Raw genomic sequence first — 21903 nt, forward strand, 5'->3', positions numbered from 1 at the left:
ATTTTCACTTCCGGTTGCTTTTATCTGTTCACCCAATTCTACACTATAATTTATTGCAACAGACCCATTCAGCATTCGCCTAATAAACGGCACCAACGATTCGGAAGGCAGAGTGAAGGTACTGTACAAAGGAGGAATGGGAACTATATGTGATGACAAATGGGATATACGAGATGCAAGAGTCGTTTGTAACATGCTTGGATTTGATGGTGCTTTAGCCGCACCAGGTAGAGCTACCTTTGGGGCTGGAAACGGCGAAATCCTGCTTGATGACGTTGAATGCAAAGGTATGGAGGATACCCTTGCTGGCTGTTTCCATCGAGGACTTGGAGTCAACAACTGCAACCATGACAGTGATGCTGGTGTTGTTTGCTTTACAAGAGGTAATTATTTCAATTCAGTCAAAACAGGAGCATCAATCCATTTTAAGATCGTTGCTTTCGTCAAGCATAAAGGAAAGCTTTCATTATCTCGAAGTATAAGCTTTCATTCAGGAGCAATGACCAACATGATAACCGAAAAGCTATAAACTGTTGAATTCATTCCATACACACTTACCATTGATTTTGTTCGTCTAGCTGGCAGGCACACATTTGTTATGCTGCTGTTTTGCGGTCATATACGTGTTTATTTGTTACTCGCCAAAAGATTATTTACTAGTATATTGTTTTAAGATCTTTCAGGAAGTAGAACTTGATGAATTTTAAGATGCAATCTCAATCTACTCGGGTTATCCTAACTCTGGGAATTTCGCTTATCTTTATCTATTAGAGTACATAGATAGACTTATTGAAATCCATGTACTACCCTTCCATGTACTGCTGCAAAAGATCAATCTGAAGATTAAGCTTTATCCTGGTTCTGCTGAGTAAGCATAGAGCAATAGAATGCCCAGTGAGACCTGAATGGCAGCCTCAGGAATACAATAGAGGGGTTAAGGATCATCCTTGTTCTATTATTGGCCTTTGAAAATTTTGAAACTTCATTTCAACGTTATTTCAACGTTATACTCTTAATGTGCAAAAACAAATGGCGGCCAGAAGTAGAAACCAATGACAACCGAGTCACCTGAAATATGTCGGACCTAGAATTTACTTTTATTCTAATTCAACAGCCATGATCCGAACTCAGCCCTTGATTTGTTGCGATATTGAGATGACAGCTACGAGCGGTAAAACATTAAAAGTGGGCCGGGACGAAACAAAAGTGCGCCAAAAGTAATTTTGGGCAATTTCAGATTTTTAATTTTTGTCATGCCCAGCTGAAAGACAACACTTTGAAGAATACTTCAGCAAAATATTTCATTCGGGAATTTGCATAAAGGTAGTTAATTTCCTACCTCAAATCGTAAAATGTGACATTTTGCGAAATGCCGCGTACATGACAACTCAGTTGAAAAACAAGCCATTTCACAGGTTTTTCATGTAGGAATCTGAAATGGCACCCACATAATCTTGATATGTTCTTTTTGCCTTAGAAAGGATTCAAAATAGATTAAAGACACATTTCATGAGGTTTATGGGATAATTATTCCTCGAAGTAGGCTGATAATCCATGTTGTTTGCATTTACATTAGAAACGTCTGGATTTCCGTTTAAATACTATCATCATCATTTTGCTAGATGTCTAAGCTTTAAGTCGATACCAAATTTAGCTTCCCGTTTTTGCCCGTTTTTTATTTAGAGCCGATTTTACTTGACTCAACATCCCCAAAACCTGTTAAAAAAACGGTCATTTTTATACCGCGCAATCATCGCAGCGCACCGTGTGAGGTGTACATTGCCGTTCATTTTTGCACGACGAGGAGGATTCCCCTTCCATTTTATGAAAATGACATGAATTTCGGGCACAATGCACACACAATAAAGGTTGATAACGCGTATTAGGGCTACCCGCCCCTTTTCAGAGATACTTGTAGAATAATTTTATCCAAAAACCCTCCTCATAGTAAAACTTTCGTGGTGTTACATACTCTGCGTTTTACCCAAGTCTACGCCGGTTGATAAAGCACGGTTAATATTTTTCCGATTTTTAAGTATTTGTTATCTAATGATCATTGTGATGCCATAAAATTATTTTCAGGATCTCATACACACTTTTAACCCTAACTAGGCCGGGCTTTTTTGGCTGTTCTGTGGCCGGGGGGGGGGGGTGATTCAAACCCCCCCTCCTGAGATCTCGGCCGTGCGCGCAAAAATTTGCACGCTGGTTGTGTGCGATGTAATTTACAAGGCTGTATGATAAAATTTTCCAAAATAGTGAGATTTTATTTCATATGAATTAATTATTCTAATTTCTGCATAAATCATACTTTTTGCTCTAATTCACTAAATACAGCTCCTAGAATGCTAGGTTCTGGTAAGGATATTCTTTGTAGCATTCTTAACAATCGCAATTGAAAAAAAATCGGTTTGGATATAATTTCTTATGTATTTCTTTGTTTTTCAGCCTTTTGTTTTTCTTTCTTTTTTCACCAGATTTATTGCACTACTTTTTTGAAGCATAATTATGGTTAAATTAATTGATTACAGCTGTTTAAAGTAAAAATAATCACATCTATATGAATAAGATGAGAAAAATCAATTTGCATTGACTTTGGACACAAAATCACGTTTTATAACAATTTTTGGTCTGACATGCACTTACGAAATGTAACGTAATTTTGGAACCGCGTACCCGGGTGTCGTACATTTGGTCTCAAAGGATGCGCGAGACTTAAAAGTATAAACTCCGTGAGTGGCGCGGTCAAAAAAATTCGCACGGCGGAATGATCACAGAAAATGTTGAGGGGGGAGATTGATTCAACCCCCCCCGGCCATTTTAGGGTTAAGGCATGTGAGAAGCCTAAAACAACATTCACTCTGGTCAATCTTAAAGTAACAAATAACAAAAAGCTTATATACGGCACATTGTTTGGCGTAATTTGTCTTTTCAGAGATAGGTTTTAATTAGCTAATCAAATTCTGGTATCAAAGTGACGTCATATTGGCTTTAGATTATCTTCAGTCGATTCTACGCCCAGAATTACCCTAAATCAACATGTTAAAATAAAAATATAACACGGAATATAATTTTTGCGCACTTTCAACACATTCTGGCCCACTGTGCGTCGTTGTGACCAGTGCATGCGGAAATCTAAATCTGAGATTGATCGACGAATTTACAGGGCAAAGTGTAAAAGCTACTAGGATAAATAAATAGCCGTTCAGTCATCTTACTTTCCATCAGATCTCAAAACTGTTGCTTGAAGTGGATAAGACATAGATAAGTGATCATGACTGTAAGGGGTCCAACGAAATGTACCATTCTTAACTGTCTAAATATGAAACTCTCAATAAAGCTGATGTTTTGAAACTGATTGTCATCATCTACAACTTGTCTTCTAGATCCCATGCCAACTCATATTACTATTCCCTAGTATTTCTACCATTGATAAAGACGATTATTAACACTAGTCTCGAAACGGGATTTTCTCCTTCATTAAAAAGGATCAGTTGTAACACATGTTTCGGCCGATGAGCTGTCTAGCTATCGTCCGATTTCAAATCTACGTTTCATGGGGAAACTAATTGAGAAAGCTCTTGTCCGACAACTCCAGAATACCTGTCCGCAAACGATCTGCACAAACAGTCAGGCTGTTTATAGCCACACAACAGTGTCGAAACCGCTCTGCCTAGGCATGTTAGAGTGCAGAATGACATGTTGGTCTCTCTAGATGAAAAAATGAAGCTTTGCTGGTGCCCTTAGATTTTTAAGCATTTGATCGATGGGGCTGTGCGGAAGTGATATCATCCTACCTCTGAAAACGTACCCATGTTGTAAAAGGTAAACGAAGTTGTGTCCTACTGAGCCAACGATTTATGCGGGGTGCCTCAGGGATCCATACTTGGTCCTTTATTCCACACGCTATACAACTCTCCTATATCAGCGATTATCAAGACCCATGTGTTGGAGACAATGCTTTATGCCGATGGCGCTCAAATGTATTTAGCATTCAAACCCCATGATCGACACACTTATATAAACAGGATTAAAGTTTGTCTTGCACATGTCCTGTCTTGGGCCCGATGAAATAGTTTGAAAATCAACCCAATGATTAATTTCTCATCTAGATTTAATCTTGCTTAAACATCAAATTACTTCATCAACTGAGGACCCATTACTTGTACTTCCAATTCCACAAATTGTTAAAAAAAAACATACTTGTTCTCGTGTTAAGTAATTTTGTTCATGAAATGTGTATTATGATAATAGTTTGTTAATTTTCCATATAATATTTTTGTTTCTGATTCTTAGTTCTGGTATAAGACTAAATTATTTGCATGTTAGGTGCATAGAGATTATGTTGAATGTTATCATTATTAAGTCAGAACGTAAAGCTTTATGAATTATGATGCACTGTAACCTGTATTGTTTTTACCTTAGGTCATTCATCTCCAATCCATGTACGGCTGGTCGGCGGAGAAAATGATGCCGAAGGCACGGTAAATGTTATGCACAATGGATCTTGGGGAACTGTATGCGACTTTAATTGGGATCTGCGTGACGCCAGTGTGGTTTGTAGAATGTTAGGGTTTGGTGGAGCTTTGGAAGCACCGAGATCTGCAAGGTTTGGTCAGGGTTCTGGACGCATTCTTCTAAACTGGGTCGAGTGCGATGGATCAGAAGACACTTTTGCAGACTGCACACACCCAGGAATTGGAGATTACAGTTACTGTGGTCATAACAAAGATGCAGGAGTCGTGTGCTTCCTTGGAGGTATGATTTCTATCATTTTCTCGATTAAGTTAAGCCCCGCAATTAAATGAACCACACATTATTCGAAATATGGAAATTAAATAAATTGATAGGCCATTGCTGGCAACTTGGGGCTACAGGTGTAAGCATATTGAAAGAAGAATCAATACCCCGATTTCTTCAATTAGTCTTACCTTTATGTAGTTGCATCTAACTTTAAAAATCAACAAATAGTACTATAATACCACTTAATAATTTTCAAAGTGTTCTGCAAACTAGATAATTCAGATTACGGTATATTGTACTTAACTTTGCCTTGGTAGTTCGACTTGCAGATGGAGCCAGTGAATATGAAGGAAGGGTAGAGATTTTCCATGAAGGGTCTTGGGGAACTGTGTGTGATGATATGTGGGACCTGGATGATGCTACCGTTGTGTGCAGACACTTAGGATTTGTTGGAGCCTTGGCTGCTTTACCCCAGGCTCACTTTGGTGAGGGTTCTGGTGATATCTTGTTGGATGGTGTTCAGTGCAATGGATCAGAAGCCAACCTCAAGGATTGTAAACACAAGGGAATAGGTGTGCATAATTGTGCTCATAAAGAGGATGCCGGCGTCATATGCACAAATACAGGTAGCTAAAAAACTGTGGCTGACACTGAGTTACTAACCCCTATCCTTTGAGAACTCAATCATCTCTTGATGATCAAGTTATTATTTACTATTAGAGATTCATTTCATGTGAAATCACGTTAGATGCTACAGGGATCTGTAGTACTCCATTTCTTTCCAAATCCCATTACTTGTCGTTCTCGCCGAAGATAACCGATCTTTACATTATATAACAAAATTTCCGGCTACGGCATTGCTATTTTGGTTAATCTTAATCCGTTTCCTGGGGATGCCTTGATTTAAAAAACAAATCCGTACAATGTAATTTACTTCATAAAAATATTTTAATAGAGAAATATATTTTAGAAAATACTCGGCTGAGATCCCGTTTAAATAGAATCGATTGTTTAGCTTAATCTTAATCCGTGACCAAAAAGCACAATAAACTTGATTATCTGGCTTTTTCACTGAATATAATAATGGACAATAACATAATTATGTGTGGCTGTGGGAGGGTGAGAGTGCATGTGTATATGTGTGTGCAAAATATGTTAAGCGTAAGCAATTTCTAATTTTCATTTTCACTATCTCATATATCTTCATAGGTTTTACGACGTATTCAGACACTAGTAACCCTGATGAAATGCATTCCACAAACACACCATGGTTACAGTCGTCCACGCATATTCCAAACGAAACTACAGATCCAACCGGAACTCAGAGCCTAGAATTCAGCACTCCTCACAATCAGTTAAACACAGTGACTTATAAAGGTCAAAATTTGAGAGTTAATTCAGGTCCAGCTCTCGTACTTAGCTTTCACATGATAATAGTCATTGGAATTTGCACGCTATTCATAAGCATATTAGTGATCTTATCAATTGTGTTCTGTATTTATAGATTAAAAAAGAGAATGGCAGCTAGGAATTTAGACAATATTTATATGGATTTCGCAGATCTGTCGTCATTGAACGCCCTTTCTACCAGTACGCCTTATCAAGACTTACACGCCCCACCCAGGTTACCCGATAGACAAAAGACTGGTGTGATTCGTCATGAGTATGAATCACAGATAATCATGGATCTCCCTGGTAATGCCGAAGACTTTAATAGATTTCAATATATCGGGAAAGGGGATATTCATGAATACACCGACATGAAAACCATTCACCAAACATACCAACGAATCGAAGACAAGGACATGGACGGGTATTGCAGACCAGACACAGAAATGCCTTCGACAGATGAAAAAGCGATTGCAGATTGTGGCAAAACTGAAATGCTAAACATGTCTGATGACAATGTTGGAATCGAATTTTCGCCCAAAGGTAAAAATGAAAACATGACACATGATTATATGGATATGAAAACGGTTTACCAAAAACCGAAATCCGGAGAGGGTCTTGATCTCGATGGCTACCTCCTCCCAGACGCAACAAGTTCACCGAATCATGGCAATGATGTAAAATATGAAACAACACTACTTAATTAGATAACTCAAACATTAATTTCATCTGAAATAATGAAAAAGAAGATCCCTAATCAGACAAAATCTAAATTTTGATAGTGGAAACGCAAGTACATGGAAATAAAGTTTATTTTCAAAGACGCTGTTGTAGAAGACAAGACAGGTCCGAATATCTTCTTTCAGGTGTCAAGAATTCGATTTTTTTTCCGAATAAAGGGACATTCACGGATACAATTTGACGCCGCCTAGAGATCATTTTACCCCGTGATACACATGGTCTGAAGCCTGCAATATTATTGTGCTTCTACATTCCAGCCGGCTTCACATCGCCTATTCACGTGACACGAGTCGTCTGACTTTTCACTTAATCATTTTTATTGTTCTTAATTCGGTTCGTTAGCTATTTCTAGTTAAGTGGTCATGCCGGCCTGAGTCCACGGGTGATACACATACCAAATGCAGGACGGAGCCGGTGTGAAGCGGCTTTCAAACCACATCAACAGGTCGACTTAGTTCGAGCCGGTGTCAGTCCGGCTGTTAGTAAAAAGGGGTTTTACGCAGAAGTCGAGCTGCCTCCGAGGTCGGCTTCAGTTCACTTTCGGCCTATGTGTATCACTACACATACGTTTACAAAATGTTTCGCTACTTCGAAACCGCATTTCAGGATGACGCGAATTTGGTATCAAAAGTTGAGACCTTTCAAACGTCGTGGCTTAATATTTACGCACTTCATATATATCACGAAAATGTCATCGGGGACTAATAATCCCCGCGATACATAATGTTCATCCTCATTCTTTTAATGAATTTATTATAGCAGAACCCATCTAACGTAATAACTTGTGCACTAAATTGTTATTTTGATATAGTCTGATGAAACCATGCATGAGTTATTAAATGAATAATAAATCACCCTGGTCAAAAAAAAATCTCTTCTATAATATGAAACTGAGAGCGACGTCGAATTCTCATTATTAATGGAGGATATGCGTTGTTGAATTGAATTATAATGATTCCTTGAATATAAAAGACTTCGCAAGTGTTTACGCAGGCATGTATGTATATTTACATAATATACAGTTGAGGCCAAAAGTTTACATTCACCCAGAAAATTTAAAGAAAACTTGACATTTGCCAAACATAAGAAAATTTAAGGTGTCTTATAAAATATTTGTGCTATCATTAAAAATTTGATGTCAAACAAAAGAGTGTGTGTATATATATATATATATATATATATATATATATATAAATATGTAAACTTGTATATACATGCATACAAATATATTCTGAAAGTACTTCTGCAAGCATTGCATTGTCTTCAAATATTTGCAATATATGGTGACAAGTTAACTTACATGTATGTTGTTGTGATAATAGTGGTCTAAATAAAACCACAAAATATTTGATAGAATCGGCTAGGGTTATAGGAAGGTGTTTACAATTCAAGGATCTGAAAGGGACAAAGGACTTTTGTTTTGTGTCTGGGATTATGTGACAGTGATAATGATGACACTTTGAGTGCAGTTGAAATAAAAATCTAGACACATGGAAACGTTCTTTATTTAATGTTATATGTTTTACACGTATCAGATTCACCATCTACCTCTCCTCGCGGGTTTGAACTCCATTGAATATGCCTAATTTGAATGTAATCCAAGTGAAGACGGACAAAGTAAAGGGTATGTATCAATGCAATGCGAACGTAAGAAGTAGAAAAGTCACAACAATGTGGAATGTTACATCAATGTGAAAATTATTTACGGACTGTTATAATTATATTGAATGTCTCAGAAGTAGATCATCACTTACTCTTATGAAGGAAATAAAAGAGATGAGGGTAATGCGAGAATTTGAAATAAATAACGCTTTGATGGTAACTCATGTGTCATGGATGAAAATAAATAGCACTTAGTGTTTACAATCAACCAATAACGCTTAAAAAAAAAATAAAAAAAATTAGTATTTCTAAAAAGTCAGAAATTTATGTGTAGGGTGAGTGGTGTGTGTACGGGCATGTGTGTACGCGTGTGTATGGACATAACTAACATGAGAGTGTGTATGCATTAGGCTAGTTTGGCCCCTTTGAGAAGGAAATGCCTTTCCACAAGCCCAACGCAGAGGGAGACTCACAAGACTCCCCAACCCAGCACAACCTTCCCCCGTTGGTGTGTCTCGCTGACATGTACAGGCCGCACAGAAACGTTGTTAGCGCTAACAGAGCAGAGGTTTCGGCCGCACAAAAGCATAATGTTTCAACGTTACATGTATCTATGTTAAATATGTCGATGGTCATGATGATCTTTGGAAAAAGGTCATATTTATTTTCCACTTTGGGGATTATTAAGGACAAATAAGCATAATTCCATATTTTACAAATTATTGAGAAGGTACGGGATGAAAATGAAATTACTTGCTCCCTTACTGTACATTATTTTAGACATTGACTTAAAAATTACTTTAAAAAAAATTAGGCTATTTTGTATCATAATTTTGTCATTTAATTCAATTTTTCATGAATATGGTTTTTATTACTATATTCCCTATCTGTCTACGTCCTGTTTCCCTGCACCTCCTCTATAGACTGAAGTCATTCTTCCTCTCTGTACGACGAACCTACATCCAACATTAATCATTGTTTTTTGCCCTCAATAGCACATTTCGCATGGAATTTATGTTGAAATAATTATAATTCAGTAATAAACACCGCGGTACAATTTCATCACAAAGTAAGAATCAACGTAGTGAAATCCGTTTAATGTGAATAATACATTGACCCTATGGGATAAAGGTCCCATCAATCCATTACTACGCACAAATGATATTATTTTGCCTAAAAGTATGGCTCACTGTCACTATCAACATATTCCATCTAATGGCGCTTTCTGCTGTACGGTCATTCTGTTAATGGTTTCAGTGGCTGATTCGTTAGTTACTTGTTAGCGTTAACAACACTACCACTACACTCTATATGCCAAGGATTTAAAATAAAACCTGATCGGCCGTGAATACTGACTAGCCGAATTGGAATGTATATTGAATCTGTAGGATCAACTTTTAAATCTCAAAAGATTTGAATTCAAATCTTTAAGATTTATATTCAAATCCACAAGGTTTGAATCTTAATCTAATATTCGGCTGGTCACTATTCACACCCGAACTGGATTCATTTTAAATCCTTGACACCTAGCGTGTAACAGCGTTTCTGTGCGACCGCTACAGGGCTTTGTGAGGGTGTGTTTTGTGTGAGAGAGCATCGATGTGGGTTGTTGTGTGTTGTTGAGGGTGCATTCGTAGTACGCTTTGTTCAATGAGAGTGTCAGATTCGCATGTGGGTAAATGTGAATGTGCGTGGATAAGGGTGTGACTGAGGGAAGATGAGTGAATTGGCGCTGATTAGAGATTGGGAGACATGTGCCCTCTATGTTAGCTTTTGGGAAAGGGCACTTCCAAACAACAAGGTCTAATCTGGACTAGGTATCTATGTGCAGATGACTGAATATGAGTGGTGGAGAGAGTGAGAGTGTGTGTGCATATGGGGCTATCAGTATAGTGGTGAGTATAAGAAATGTATGTTTCTACAAGTCGCAATGGCATGATGGTAAATGCGTGGGTGAACTTCTGAATGTGCGTGAGGAATGGGTATGAGTGTGAGAGTGTGTGTAAACAGGTGGAATAATGGTCGAGTCTTGAGTGAAAGATGTATGTGTTTCTGTGTGTGGCACTGACATGTGGGTAACTATAATGAGTGTGCAAGTGAGAGTTTGAATTTAGTTGTGGGTCTAGATGTATGTGTGTTTCTGTGAGTGCCCGAATAACATGTCTGTAAATATAAGGATGTGTGGGTTAACGTATGGGATGCCTATCTGTGGACACAGGATTGTGTGGGGGGTGAGAATATGTGCGTGTATGTATGTTAGGGTATAGAGTGCGTAAGATCTGGGGTTTGTGGGAGAACAAATGAGGGTGTATATGCATGGAAGAGGGAATTTGTGCGTGAAAATAAAAAAAGCGTGTCATGTATGTAGGCCTATCTGGCTGATATGCCGGCTGTAGCCTAGTGATCTAGGGCTCCTGATTAGACACATGAAAGTCCAGGGTTCGATCCCCGAGCACTGCACTTATACCAAAGAGGAAGGAATTAAGCAGCAGTGTTATTTTTCCTACATGCAGAGAAATGTAAATACTACATTTTCTTGGCAACTATGTATTCACTTGTTTAAGTGTGTGTGTGTGTGTGTGTGTGTGCAAGAGAGAGAGTTAAAAAATGGGGGAGTGAGAAAGAGAGCAGGGTATGTTTGGCTTAAAATATGTATGCGTGTACATAATTGATGCAGAAATAGAGAATTGAGAGAAAGTTGAACAAGAAATTGACAAAAAGATGGACATGACCTCTTATCTTTTGACCTTTTGACCCCTAGATGACCTTTCTCCCAATCATCTTTATAAACACCTACATGTGGTATTAATCAAGGATCATATTACCAAGTCTGAGCACGATTGGTGCAGAATGAAGAAATGATAGCGAGTGGAGCAAAAGCCTTTAAAGTTGAATTAAGAAGACGATTCAAAATATTGAGATATTTACATTAATAGCAACCTTACAACCCACCAAAAACTAAGAGGTGATTCGACCCCCCATTTTCTTTTTTCAAAATAGTGAATTTGAACGATTTATCCCTACTCATTTTCCCTGAGTTCGCTCCTGCAATGCCTACCGAGACGGGTGTTCTTTGACTGTGACGTCACCGGGGGTATCGTAGTAAACAAGGTAGTGCTGTTTTGTGTACTATGCACGTACGCCTTCATATTTACTTTTGTGTCAAAACTTCATTTTATCGCTATTGATTTTATGTGAACGATGTTGAAAGGAAGTAATAATTGTCATAAGACATATTGTCAATAATATGTCCCTACATTGTTAAAACTGTTCTTCTTTGTAGCAATTTTAGACGATTTTAATGCCTTGTTTTCGTTCCGGACTGTGTCCGTGGCGAAACAATTGAATAAACTGCAGTTGAAGTTGTATCTGCGAGCCGGAGAACTTGCAAAAAGGAAATGATTAAAATTATATTTATGGCCATACTATTATTCCAAATATGTAAATTCCCTCATAATGATACCATAGACCCTAAAGGAATAATTTCAAGGCGAATAATATGAAATTTGACCAAGATCTTCTCACCAGTCGATAACATAGCAGACGTGTTATCATGATATATTTATCCGCGTGTGACGCGGCTTTTGCAAAAAACACAGTTGGTTGCGGAATTGCTTTGTGCGGACCGGCCACCCGCTCCGGCGCAGCTAGCTGTCGAGCTGCCGGACCGCATACCTTTCATGCTGTCTTCAACTCACTTGCGAATTGCATTTGTATGTGTGACGGTGACCTCTAGCGTAATTAAATATACATGTAGAAAACAACTCGGAAGGCCGAGAAGAATAGTAAGTTGATTCAAGATTGTTCTGTGGAATGAGCCACGAGTGGAAATGATCTACAGGATATAAAAATGGAGTCAAAGACAAAAGGAAAGAAGAAAAAGACGTCAGGGGATTGCTGAATGGTCATGAACTGCGGTTCGACCATAGAGATATATATGGGGATGGTCTGTGGGTCGACATACCAGACCACTACCCGTACCCCGGCCCCCGCTACAGTGCAGTACACTCATGTACCTGTGTGTATTGTATATAGCATATATAGGCATGCAGCGCGCGCAGAGCTGAGCTAGCCACCGGAATTACTTTCCAGCTACTCACTTGATGGAACATCGTGACAAAATAAATGAGAAATAGTGAAAATATCATTCAATAACTCACTGTTTTCAATCTTTCATCATGATTTAAGAGTTCATGATAGTTATTCATACTGTTCTTTATACAGGTAAAGTAAAGATTTGTACATATGATTCCTACTTGTTTGATTTGAGTTGCTTTGAAAAAAAATTGTAAAATCATCTTTCTCTCTCTGCATAGCATTTCTGTATTACACCCAGGCACCTCTTACACTAAATTCCCTCCGGTGACGTCACACTCAGAGTGATTTTTCTGTACACTCGTCTCGCGGGCTCTGACAGGTGGCTAATTTCATAGACTTTCAAAGCAAAATATCGAGAAGGCAGAAGATTTTTGTGACATGCTATTTGTTTTAACAACTGATATATACTTTATATTATGTGTGGAACCCATATTTATGGAAACTCACTCACTTCTTAATTCAACTTTAACATTTTGGAAACCGACTAACGTGCGAACAGGACAGGTGGCTACTTTATCTCCGCCGAACTTTATTCAGCGAGAAAAAAAGTGTGTATAATGGAAGTAAATCTTTCGCTCAATTTCATCGTGTTGGCAGTATCCATATTTTTTTTTAAATAAAATGGGGACAAGGGATTATTTAAAAAAAATTCTCTGCATAACATAGCGAATTATTGGGAAACTAAATACATATAAGCTTCACCGTTAGAATATTTATCGTTAAAAAAAGAAAGTTCCAGCAGAAAAGTCTGGAGAACAGCTGTAATCTTATTGCACAACTATATTGTGTTGAATTAGAGATAAACTTGTATTATAGGGTACGTTGCATCACACATTTATTGTAATGTTATTTTCCCCTATTTTTTTAAAAATAGTTCGCTTCTTCAAAACCGCAGAAAATTTCCTGGACAGCGTTTGAGAGAATAATTACGTTTTAAGGCGTGATATTATTCCGCGGTAATCAATTAATAGACTTCAACCCATCTGTAATAATATCTGATCAATCTGGTCATTGAATGTACCATCGCTGATGGGCTGAAGGAAGGGTGAAGGTCTTGTACGATGGCTCATGGATTACCGTTTGTGGTTTTTACAATTGGAATCTACTCGAAGCAAGGGTGTTCTGCAGAATGCTCGTCTTCAATGAGGCCCTGGATGCGCTTCGATCTACTAGCTATGGTCATGATGGTCAGCATGATATCTGATATTCTCGCTGTCAACTGCCTTGGAACAGAGGAGAGCCTGGCACATTGTCCTGACATCTGGGTCGATTCCTTTTGTGGACATGAATGGGATGCAAATGCCATATGTTTTTCAGGAGGTATGGCAATATGATCTTAAGATCAAAGATTGTGTACGTTGCATATTACATGTATCACCATGATCACAATGGAGAAAAAAAAACAGTTGCGATTCAGAAATCTTTAAATCATCTACAAGTTGTAACGTTATAAATAATATAAATATGTAACAAATTATATTTATTTCATGGACTTATGACAAGCTTATTTTATTCATTTCATGGACTATAATTCATTGGAAAAATCACAGGCCTTCACAAGAAATTCCGTGTAGGCCTATTGAAAAAATATACATCATTATTTTATTTCGATCACGTTTGGAGATTGGTATTATTGCGGTCATGGAAGAGATGCATGTGTCGTTTGCTACTCAGGAGGTAATTTCCCACTAAAAAAAGAACCAAATCTGATATCTAACAAAAAATACCTACAAATATTAGATCCTATGTTTATTTGAACGATTCAAGTTGGTTTTCATGCATTGTTATCTTTCAGGCACTCATTGTTGGGCTACGCTTACTTAGCAAATATAATGAATAGAAGGGAAGACCATCCCATGCAAAAAGATACACAAATAGTTCAGAACACTGCCTCACAAAGGTTCTAAATTTGTTATGATTCAACGTTTCGGCCAAATTGATAGGAAAAAATCTCTTATGAAGGCAAATGCCTTCAAAATGCCTATCCATGAAATATATTACATCCATGCACTACAATATCTCCCACCAGAGAAAAAATGAATAAAAAAATATAAAGAATATGTACTCGTACTTTGCATAAAATGGAAATCGGAAAAAAGACGAAAATGGTTTTGCATACCTTTACCAATATAATAATTCCAATACCATGATCACAATCAGGAATTCTTATGCATATAAAGGTTATAACGATATGTTTTCACTTTCGGTAGGTAATAAAGTGTGTGTCTTTTTTACAAAATGGTGTGAAATAAAGAAATGAGATTTGATTTGATTTTTATTTACTGAAGGGCACCCGAATCCATTTCAAGTCCGTCTGATTGATGGAGCAAACGATGCTGAAGGCAGAGTAGAGGTATTACATGACGGATCGTGGGGTACTATCTGTGATGTCTGGTGGGATCTCAGAGACGCCAAGGTGGTTTGTAGAATGCTGGGGTACGATGGAGCCGTGAAAGCACCGAGAACTGCTAGGTTTGGTCGGGGCTCTGGTCGCATTCTTCTAAGGAATGTCAACTGTGAAGGAACTGAAGACAACCTAGCAGACTGTGCTCATCCAGGGATTGGACGTTACACTAACTTATGTACCCATTCGAGGGATGCAGGAGCTGTATGCTACTCAGGAAGTATGTTCACCCCATCTCTCTCTATCTCTTTCTCTTTCTCTCTTGCGATGTCTCTTTAGATGTCTATCCCTTAGCGCTTTAGTGCCAAGAAATTAAAGTGGGATTCTAGCCGAATCGGTATTCCAAAAGGAATACCGATTTTAAATATGTTACACTCGAATTAATATGTTTTAGCATACATGCTTTGATTCAGTTTTCTGAACTTTCCTGATATCATTGATCAAAAAAATATAGGCCCATAGTATTAGAACATTTAAATTGCACTATTTTCTAAAACAGTTTATCAGTTTCTACCCTTGTACTGAGAAATGTTATAAAAATATGGGTGGTCCAACTGCTTACAAAACACATATGACTTTCATGAATGATGTATAATCAAAAGCAAAATTAAGTGAATAAGTACATTAGAATACGAAGACTTTTTCTCACGCTTTTCGTTTTTATTGTAAATCTAGTAAAAAGAATGAAATTTCTATGCAAACAAATTAATAAAATAATAAAAAATAATACAATCACCGACAACAACTAAATTGCGAAAGAGATTGGTTCAGATATTCCATATATTAGCAACAATCTGGCAAGCACATTCCCTCTAATTCAGAAATATTTCAACGGCTTTCTTGGCAACCCAAACCCTAACTCTATATTCTATAATCCTACAAAAACACGATAAATTATCAATATTGAAATCGATCTACAAAAAGAGCCATGGTTTCGAGGGTATTCCTAACTTCCTACTCAAGAAAAGTATCTTAACTATCGTCGATCCTTATTGGTGCACACATTTACATGTAATATTTTTACATTTTTGATGACAGGAAGGGTACTTAAAATTATGGAAATACCCAGTCATATCTCTTTACAGAATGTAGCAAGATATAAAAAAAGTTGTTTTACTTGTTCTAAAAAGACTTCTGTTAACACATAAAACGGGTCCTTCTGAGGTGAAAGGGGTACATAACACGTTCGTGGGGGGGGGGGGACATTTTTCTTGCGTATAAATGACACCTTTTCAGCGCTTCAAAAGGTGGGGGCACTGTGCCCCCGGCCCCTAGGATCACCGTGTTTGATTTTTCTGGACTTTCCCATGGACTTCGACACCATTACCACAAAATGCTTTTTCATAAACGTTATTTGTATATTAGGCGGAATGCCTTAGAGTAGTTCAGGAGCTCCCACGCATACAGGTCTCAATTTCTATTAGTTAGCAATGCTATTTCTTATATTCTTCCCCATTACATGTGGAGTACCTCAGGGTAGCTTACTTGGCCTTCTACTTTTTGTCACTTACTTTAATGACATTAAACAAGTTCAAATTTACTAACATTCGTACTTTTGCTGACGACTCCAGCATATTCGTTTTCTTATCTACAAAGAAACCAACTTGTTAGTATTGTAAACTCAGAACATACATGTACATGTAACATGTGATTGACTGGATCAAGGACTATCACTTAAACAGTAAAATACCAAATTTATGCTTTTTAGTATCAAAATACACATCTTACCAGACAATCTCATTTTTAATAACACTGTTCTTGAGAATGTTTCTGAGACCCAATTCTTGGGTGATATTATTGATAATAAACTATCGTGGAAACCACACATCGAACATTGGAATTATCAACAACTCATATTTTTCCAACCCCACGCTCTATATCATACCTTTAAACTACCATACATTAATTATGGTATTTTGGCATGAAGTTGTCCAATCCAAACTCAATTGCAAAGGATACTACTGTTGCAGAATAATTCCCTTAGGATATTGTTTTCAAACTCAATTCAGATCGCACACAGATATCCGATTTTTCAATAATAATATTCTTAAAGTGAATTATTCATACATTTTACAACTCGTACAGTTGGTGTATAAGATAAGTAAAGTTCATGTCCACACATTTGTTGAATATATTCTGTAAAACTCCTCCATAAACAACGACAAAACGAAACTGTTATCACCGACACCTGACACGCATGATATATTAGCAAAAAACTCTTGTTTTTTTAGACTGGTGTATTGGAATTCGCCACCCAACGACTTTAAAGAATCCCCAAACATTATTATCTACAAACGCAAACCAGCCAATCAGCCATGTCAGCCAACACATGATCAAATACAAATGAATATTGTTTTCTGGGTCGATCCGATGGTACCTAGTGCTTTGTCGATTGTCCCGTATTTAATTTTGGCTGGAACATCGAACTTATTATTTGTCGTTTACCGCAATGAATCTAATTAATTAATCTAATTTAATGCATTAGGTAAACTGTTTTCCTTACGCCTTACGTGGGAGACATATACATGTATCATACAAACTTGTATAAAAAATAGGACAATTTTTTTATTTAATGTAATGGAGATCAATTCTCTATCTTTTGGGATATTTTTTTTTAATTCTCCCTATGAACAGTGTAAGAACTAGAAAATATTTGAAATATTCTTCCTTGAGTTTTAACGGGGTGCAAAGGGTGGAATTAGCATAGAAGAAAGAAAGGCATAGAAAAAATAAAACAGATTAAGACATTAACAAGCAGACTTGATTTTTTATCAATCAAAATTAACAAGTCATTAACAGAGGTCCACACACCACCAATTGAAAACATTTCATATCAATAAAGAAACATTAATGACAAACTTGAAATAAAACAGAATTATGAATATCAAGGGCATTTGCGAATTATCATTATGTTAAAACAAACGTGCGGTCAATATTCGTTGACATGTTTGATAAAAACATTTCAAACCCTAATGAATAGAATGAAAGGTATGTTGAAAGGAATATTAGTATAACCAAGATCATACAAAGTAGACGTGCAAAAAAGCGAAGACCGACTCCTCTCCTTTGTTCACATCCGCTTCCCAATTTATGACAGGATGCTCATAGCAATGGGGGGGGGGTAATTTATTGATGCGTTAACAACAATAAATGAGGATATTCTTTTCATTTCGGGTCAAATCGGGTCTCTAAAACCCTCACCCTGTAAAAAGTCTAGATTTATCTTAATGTAACAGATGGAACAGATTTGTCTTTTTGCTAAAACATCTCATTACAGTACCTGTTCTCTATTGCGGTTTTTAAGTTACATTGGTAGATATTCGAATTGGGAAGAGATGAAAATGATAAAGGGGAAGAAGGAAGAGGAGGATGAGAAAAAATGAAGAGGGGTTCCAGCTTCATGATGAGAACAACGCATACATTACGCGCAATTTTATACAAAATTAAAGATGGGTTTAAAACGAATATTAATATCCCTGATACTCCTACATGATGATAGTAACACGAATATAAAAAATGACGTCGAAGTAAAGATTAAACTATTATATTTACGAACTGCGAATTTATATTGATAGATTTGTCGGACATAGGGTTCACCTCTATATAGTCGAAAATCCCTTTAATCATCACGCGTGAGCATTACTGAGTAAAACAAGTTTCATAACTAAGTACTGCAGAACTATACAGTATCCATATTACCATGAAACAATAACAAATTATTGTATTCTACGGACATATTTAAAATAAAGTTTCATATCTACGATCACGATTAACTATGTCAGTGAATGAATAACGGACACTGCGGGAAGAATATTGATAGGAAAGAACCCTTTACGCTGGTGCCAGTGTGTAATCGAACACAATACGTCATCCGGTGAAAAGGCCAAAAATCCCAGTTATCAACCCCAAACTTTGTAATTTTAATAACAGATTTTATCTACGAGAAATGATGAGAAAACGGCTTCGAAAACGTATGGTTAATAGCTCCATGATATGACATAAAAATCACATGCAGTCTTGAACGAATGTACCAAATAAGACCTCTTCTTTCGACTACATGTATGAATGCACAGCCGAAAACCTTAGGATAGCCGCAGGCACTACCTCGGGCGCTCCCCTCAATTGTCCGCTACGGGCTACGGCGTTCACCCTAAGGGGCACTGTGGCGTTTTCCGCAGCCGGCAGGTGAACATGGTGAATGGCACATTATACGTTCGCAAGGGGGGCATTTTTATTCTATAAAAAGGGCACTTTTAATGGCTTCTCTAAATACTATAGTTTTATGGTTGCTTTTTCGCTTTAATTTGATATTTTGTAGATTGCTTCTTTAACCTCGTCTTCAGTACGTCTCTATTATTGTATATAGTTTTGTTAATCAGGTATTGAAATTTAGTTATAGGGGCTTCCCTTTCTTAAAAGCTTTTTTGGGGGTCTTTTTTGTTGTGCAAATCCCTCTGTTTTGTTCCATATACTTTTAATAGCCAAAATAAATGCACCTTAATTTAGTTCCTGTTTAATTTATCTTCAATATTTTCTTCATTAAATTCCATTAAAGTGTTTTATTTAGTCAATATGATTGTATTTTGTTTATTTTGTTGAACGGAAAAGAATAAATCTAATCTAAGTATATTATATTGTGTTTTAATCTGATTGAATTACTAGCTTGCTTGCCCTAATAATACTAAAAAAACAATAAAATCAGCAAACATGGGCTGTTTTTTCGTTCAATACAACCAGTATATTTCGTGTTTTCGCCCAGTAAATCCTGACCCATTACAAGTTCGCCTTGCTGGAGGATTAAACGATGCTGAAGGGAGAGTAGAGGTATTACATGACGGATCCTGGGGTACTATCTGCGATAATTATTGGGATCTCAGAGACGCCAGGGTGGTTTGTAGGATGCTGGGGTTTGATGGAGCCTTGGAAGCTCCGAGATCTGCTCGGTTCGGTCAGGGATCTGGTCGTTCTCTTCTTAATGGCGTCGGGTGTGACGGAACAGAAGACAACCTAGCAGACTGTGCTCACGCAGGGTTCGGTCGTTACTCCTGTAGTCATGCAGGAGCCATTTGTTATTCTGAAGGTAGGTTAGTGGTCGATTTCGTGAACGATTTAAGCCTCTGAATTCAATTTTAATTCCATTAAAATGATTCGTTTGCGATAGGCACATATAAAATGTTTCACATGAAAGACTGCAATGTTGTTCTACCCTTTGCAGGTTTCCTTTTTTTCAATATGTTCATTTAATGTATATCTTAATTATTTTCCAACCAACATGAAGGAAAAGTCTTTGCAATACAAATACAATTGTAAATAATAGTAGTAATTAAGTAACATGTTCAATTCTATCCTGTTAAAAATAGTTTTACTACAACTGCTGGATATGGGAGGGCGCCCTGATAAATGGAAGCGTAGGACGTATAGTGTAAGGAGCTGCAATAAATATTGTTTTAAATTGGTCTAAACTTCCATTTTTGGACTTTGAATTCTACTACCACTGTTGGATGGCACCATGTTTGGATTTAAGCGGCTTAGATCGGCTAATTCGGAGGATAACACGGAAATAGACATATCTCTCGACGAAGCCCCTCCCAACATACAAGGAAAAGCTGAGACTCGTTCCGAGGTACGTTCAGATAACATTGAATCGATGCTACATGATATTCTAAACAAAGTCTCTGTGCTTGAAAATGTGAACAAGAAAGTCGATATGATAAATGACAAAATAACTAATATTGAATTGAAGCTGCAATCCTTAGATACAAGGGTTTCTGATTTAGAGAACAGTACCGGGTTTCTAGAGTCTGAAGTTGAAGAAATGAAGACAGAAATTGATAGAATCAACACAATTAAAGCAGATTACGGCTATGTAAATGAGATGAGAAAGAGCGTTGTTGATTTGGTGAATAGAAGTAAACAAAACAATGTAATCCTTCATGGCATACCAGAGGGTGAGGAGAATTCTACGTCACAGGACTGTGCAAAATACGCCCATCAATTTTTTGCATCTCATTTGCATATGGAAAACGTCGAAGTAGAACGCGCCCACCGTACACCACGCATATCCCGTCCTCAGTCAAGCGACCAGCGCAATCCTCGCCCAAGGCCCATTCATGTTAAACTACTACGCTTCACCGATCGCGAGGCTATCTTGAAGAAGAGCCCGGCGCTTAAAGATGTTCGTATTCATGGCACAAGAATCGGAATCAGCGACGATGTTCACCCAGACACGAGGAAGGATCACCAACGACTGATGGCAAAGGTCAAAGAATTACGAAATGGAAATAAGTTCGCGTTCATCCCCAACTCGGTCCCGAGAGTAATAAAATACAAAGAAGGGCCTAAAGATGCACCCGGACCACTTAAAACAATCCGACTCTCAGATCTCAAGAATGGCAAAGATGATGAAATATTCTAACTGGCTAAATTAACAACATATTGAGACCTTGGAGACAAACTTGACAGCATTAAGTTTACTTCATAAATGTTATTATAAATTTTAAGCGGAAAGGATATGATCCGGCGGACGAAAACTGATTTTTCTTTTTCTTTACAAAATAATCTTTATTCGAAGTTAAACAAAAATAACATTATGTAAAAAGCGAATCCTCTTTTTCACTGTTTACATTCTCATGGTAAGCATGGTAATAATAGGCCTATACTATGCGCTACAAAGAATGCTCCTTTTACACTCCGTTTTGATGATGGACAGATCAATCAGGAAAGATTTGCCAAATCCTCTTTTCAATATTTTTTTCTTAATATTTTTGAGTACTGTACATATGTTAATATCTTATTTTAGCCTTTATTTCTTTTTATACCTATACATGCTTAATATACTGCTTCATCAAGTTCTTAAATATATAATGTGTACAACTGAAGATACAATGAGACTTATACATTATGATGATGGAGGAGACAAGTCTTGA

The 21903-nt window shown here is 37.2% G+C and overlaps 2 protein-coding genes across 2 annotated transcripts; both read left to right on the forward strand.

Moving 5' to 3' along the window:
- The first annotated feature begins 128 nt into the window (after positions 1-128).
- Positions 129-20098, forward strand: LOC121424135 (deleted in malignant brain tumors 1 protein-like). Its single transcript, XM_041619733.1, has 7 exons — positions 129-476; positions 4402-4791; positions 5019-5369; positions 5953-6097; positions 6248-6809; positions 14852-15197; positions 19737-20098. The coding sequence occupies exons 1-7, from the start codon at positions 137-139 to the stop codon at positions 20096-20098; spliced, it is 2496 nt and encodes an 831-aa protein (XP_041475667.1). The 5' UTR covers positions 129-136.
- On the forward strand, positions 5531-7476 carry LOC121423855. Its single transcript, XM_041619364.1, has one exon. The coding sequence runs from the start codon at positions 5991-5993 to the stop codon at positions 6837-6839; it is 849 nt and encodes a 282-aa protein (XP_041475298.1). The 5' UTR covers positions 5531-5990; the 3' UTR covers positions 6840-7476.
- Positions 20099-21903: the final 1805 nt, after the last annotated feature.

Source organism: Lytechinus variegatus, chromosome 11, assembly GCF_018143015.1.
Source record: "Lytechinus variegatus isolate NC3 chromosome 11, Lvar_3.0, whole genome shotgun sequence".
Classification (NCBI taxonomy): Eukaryota; Metazoa; Echinodermata; class Echinoidea; order Temnopleuroida; family Toxopneustidae; genus Lytechinus; species Lytechinus variegatus.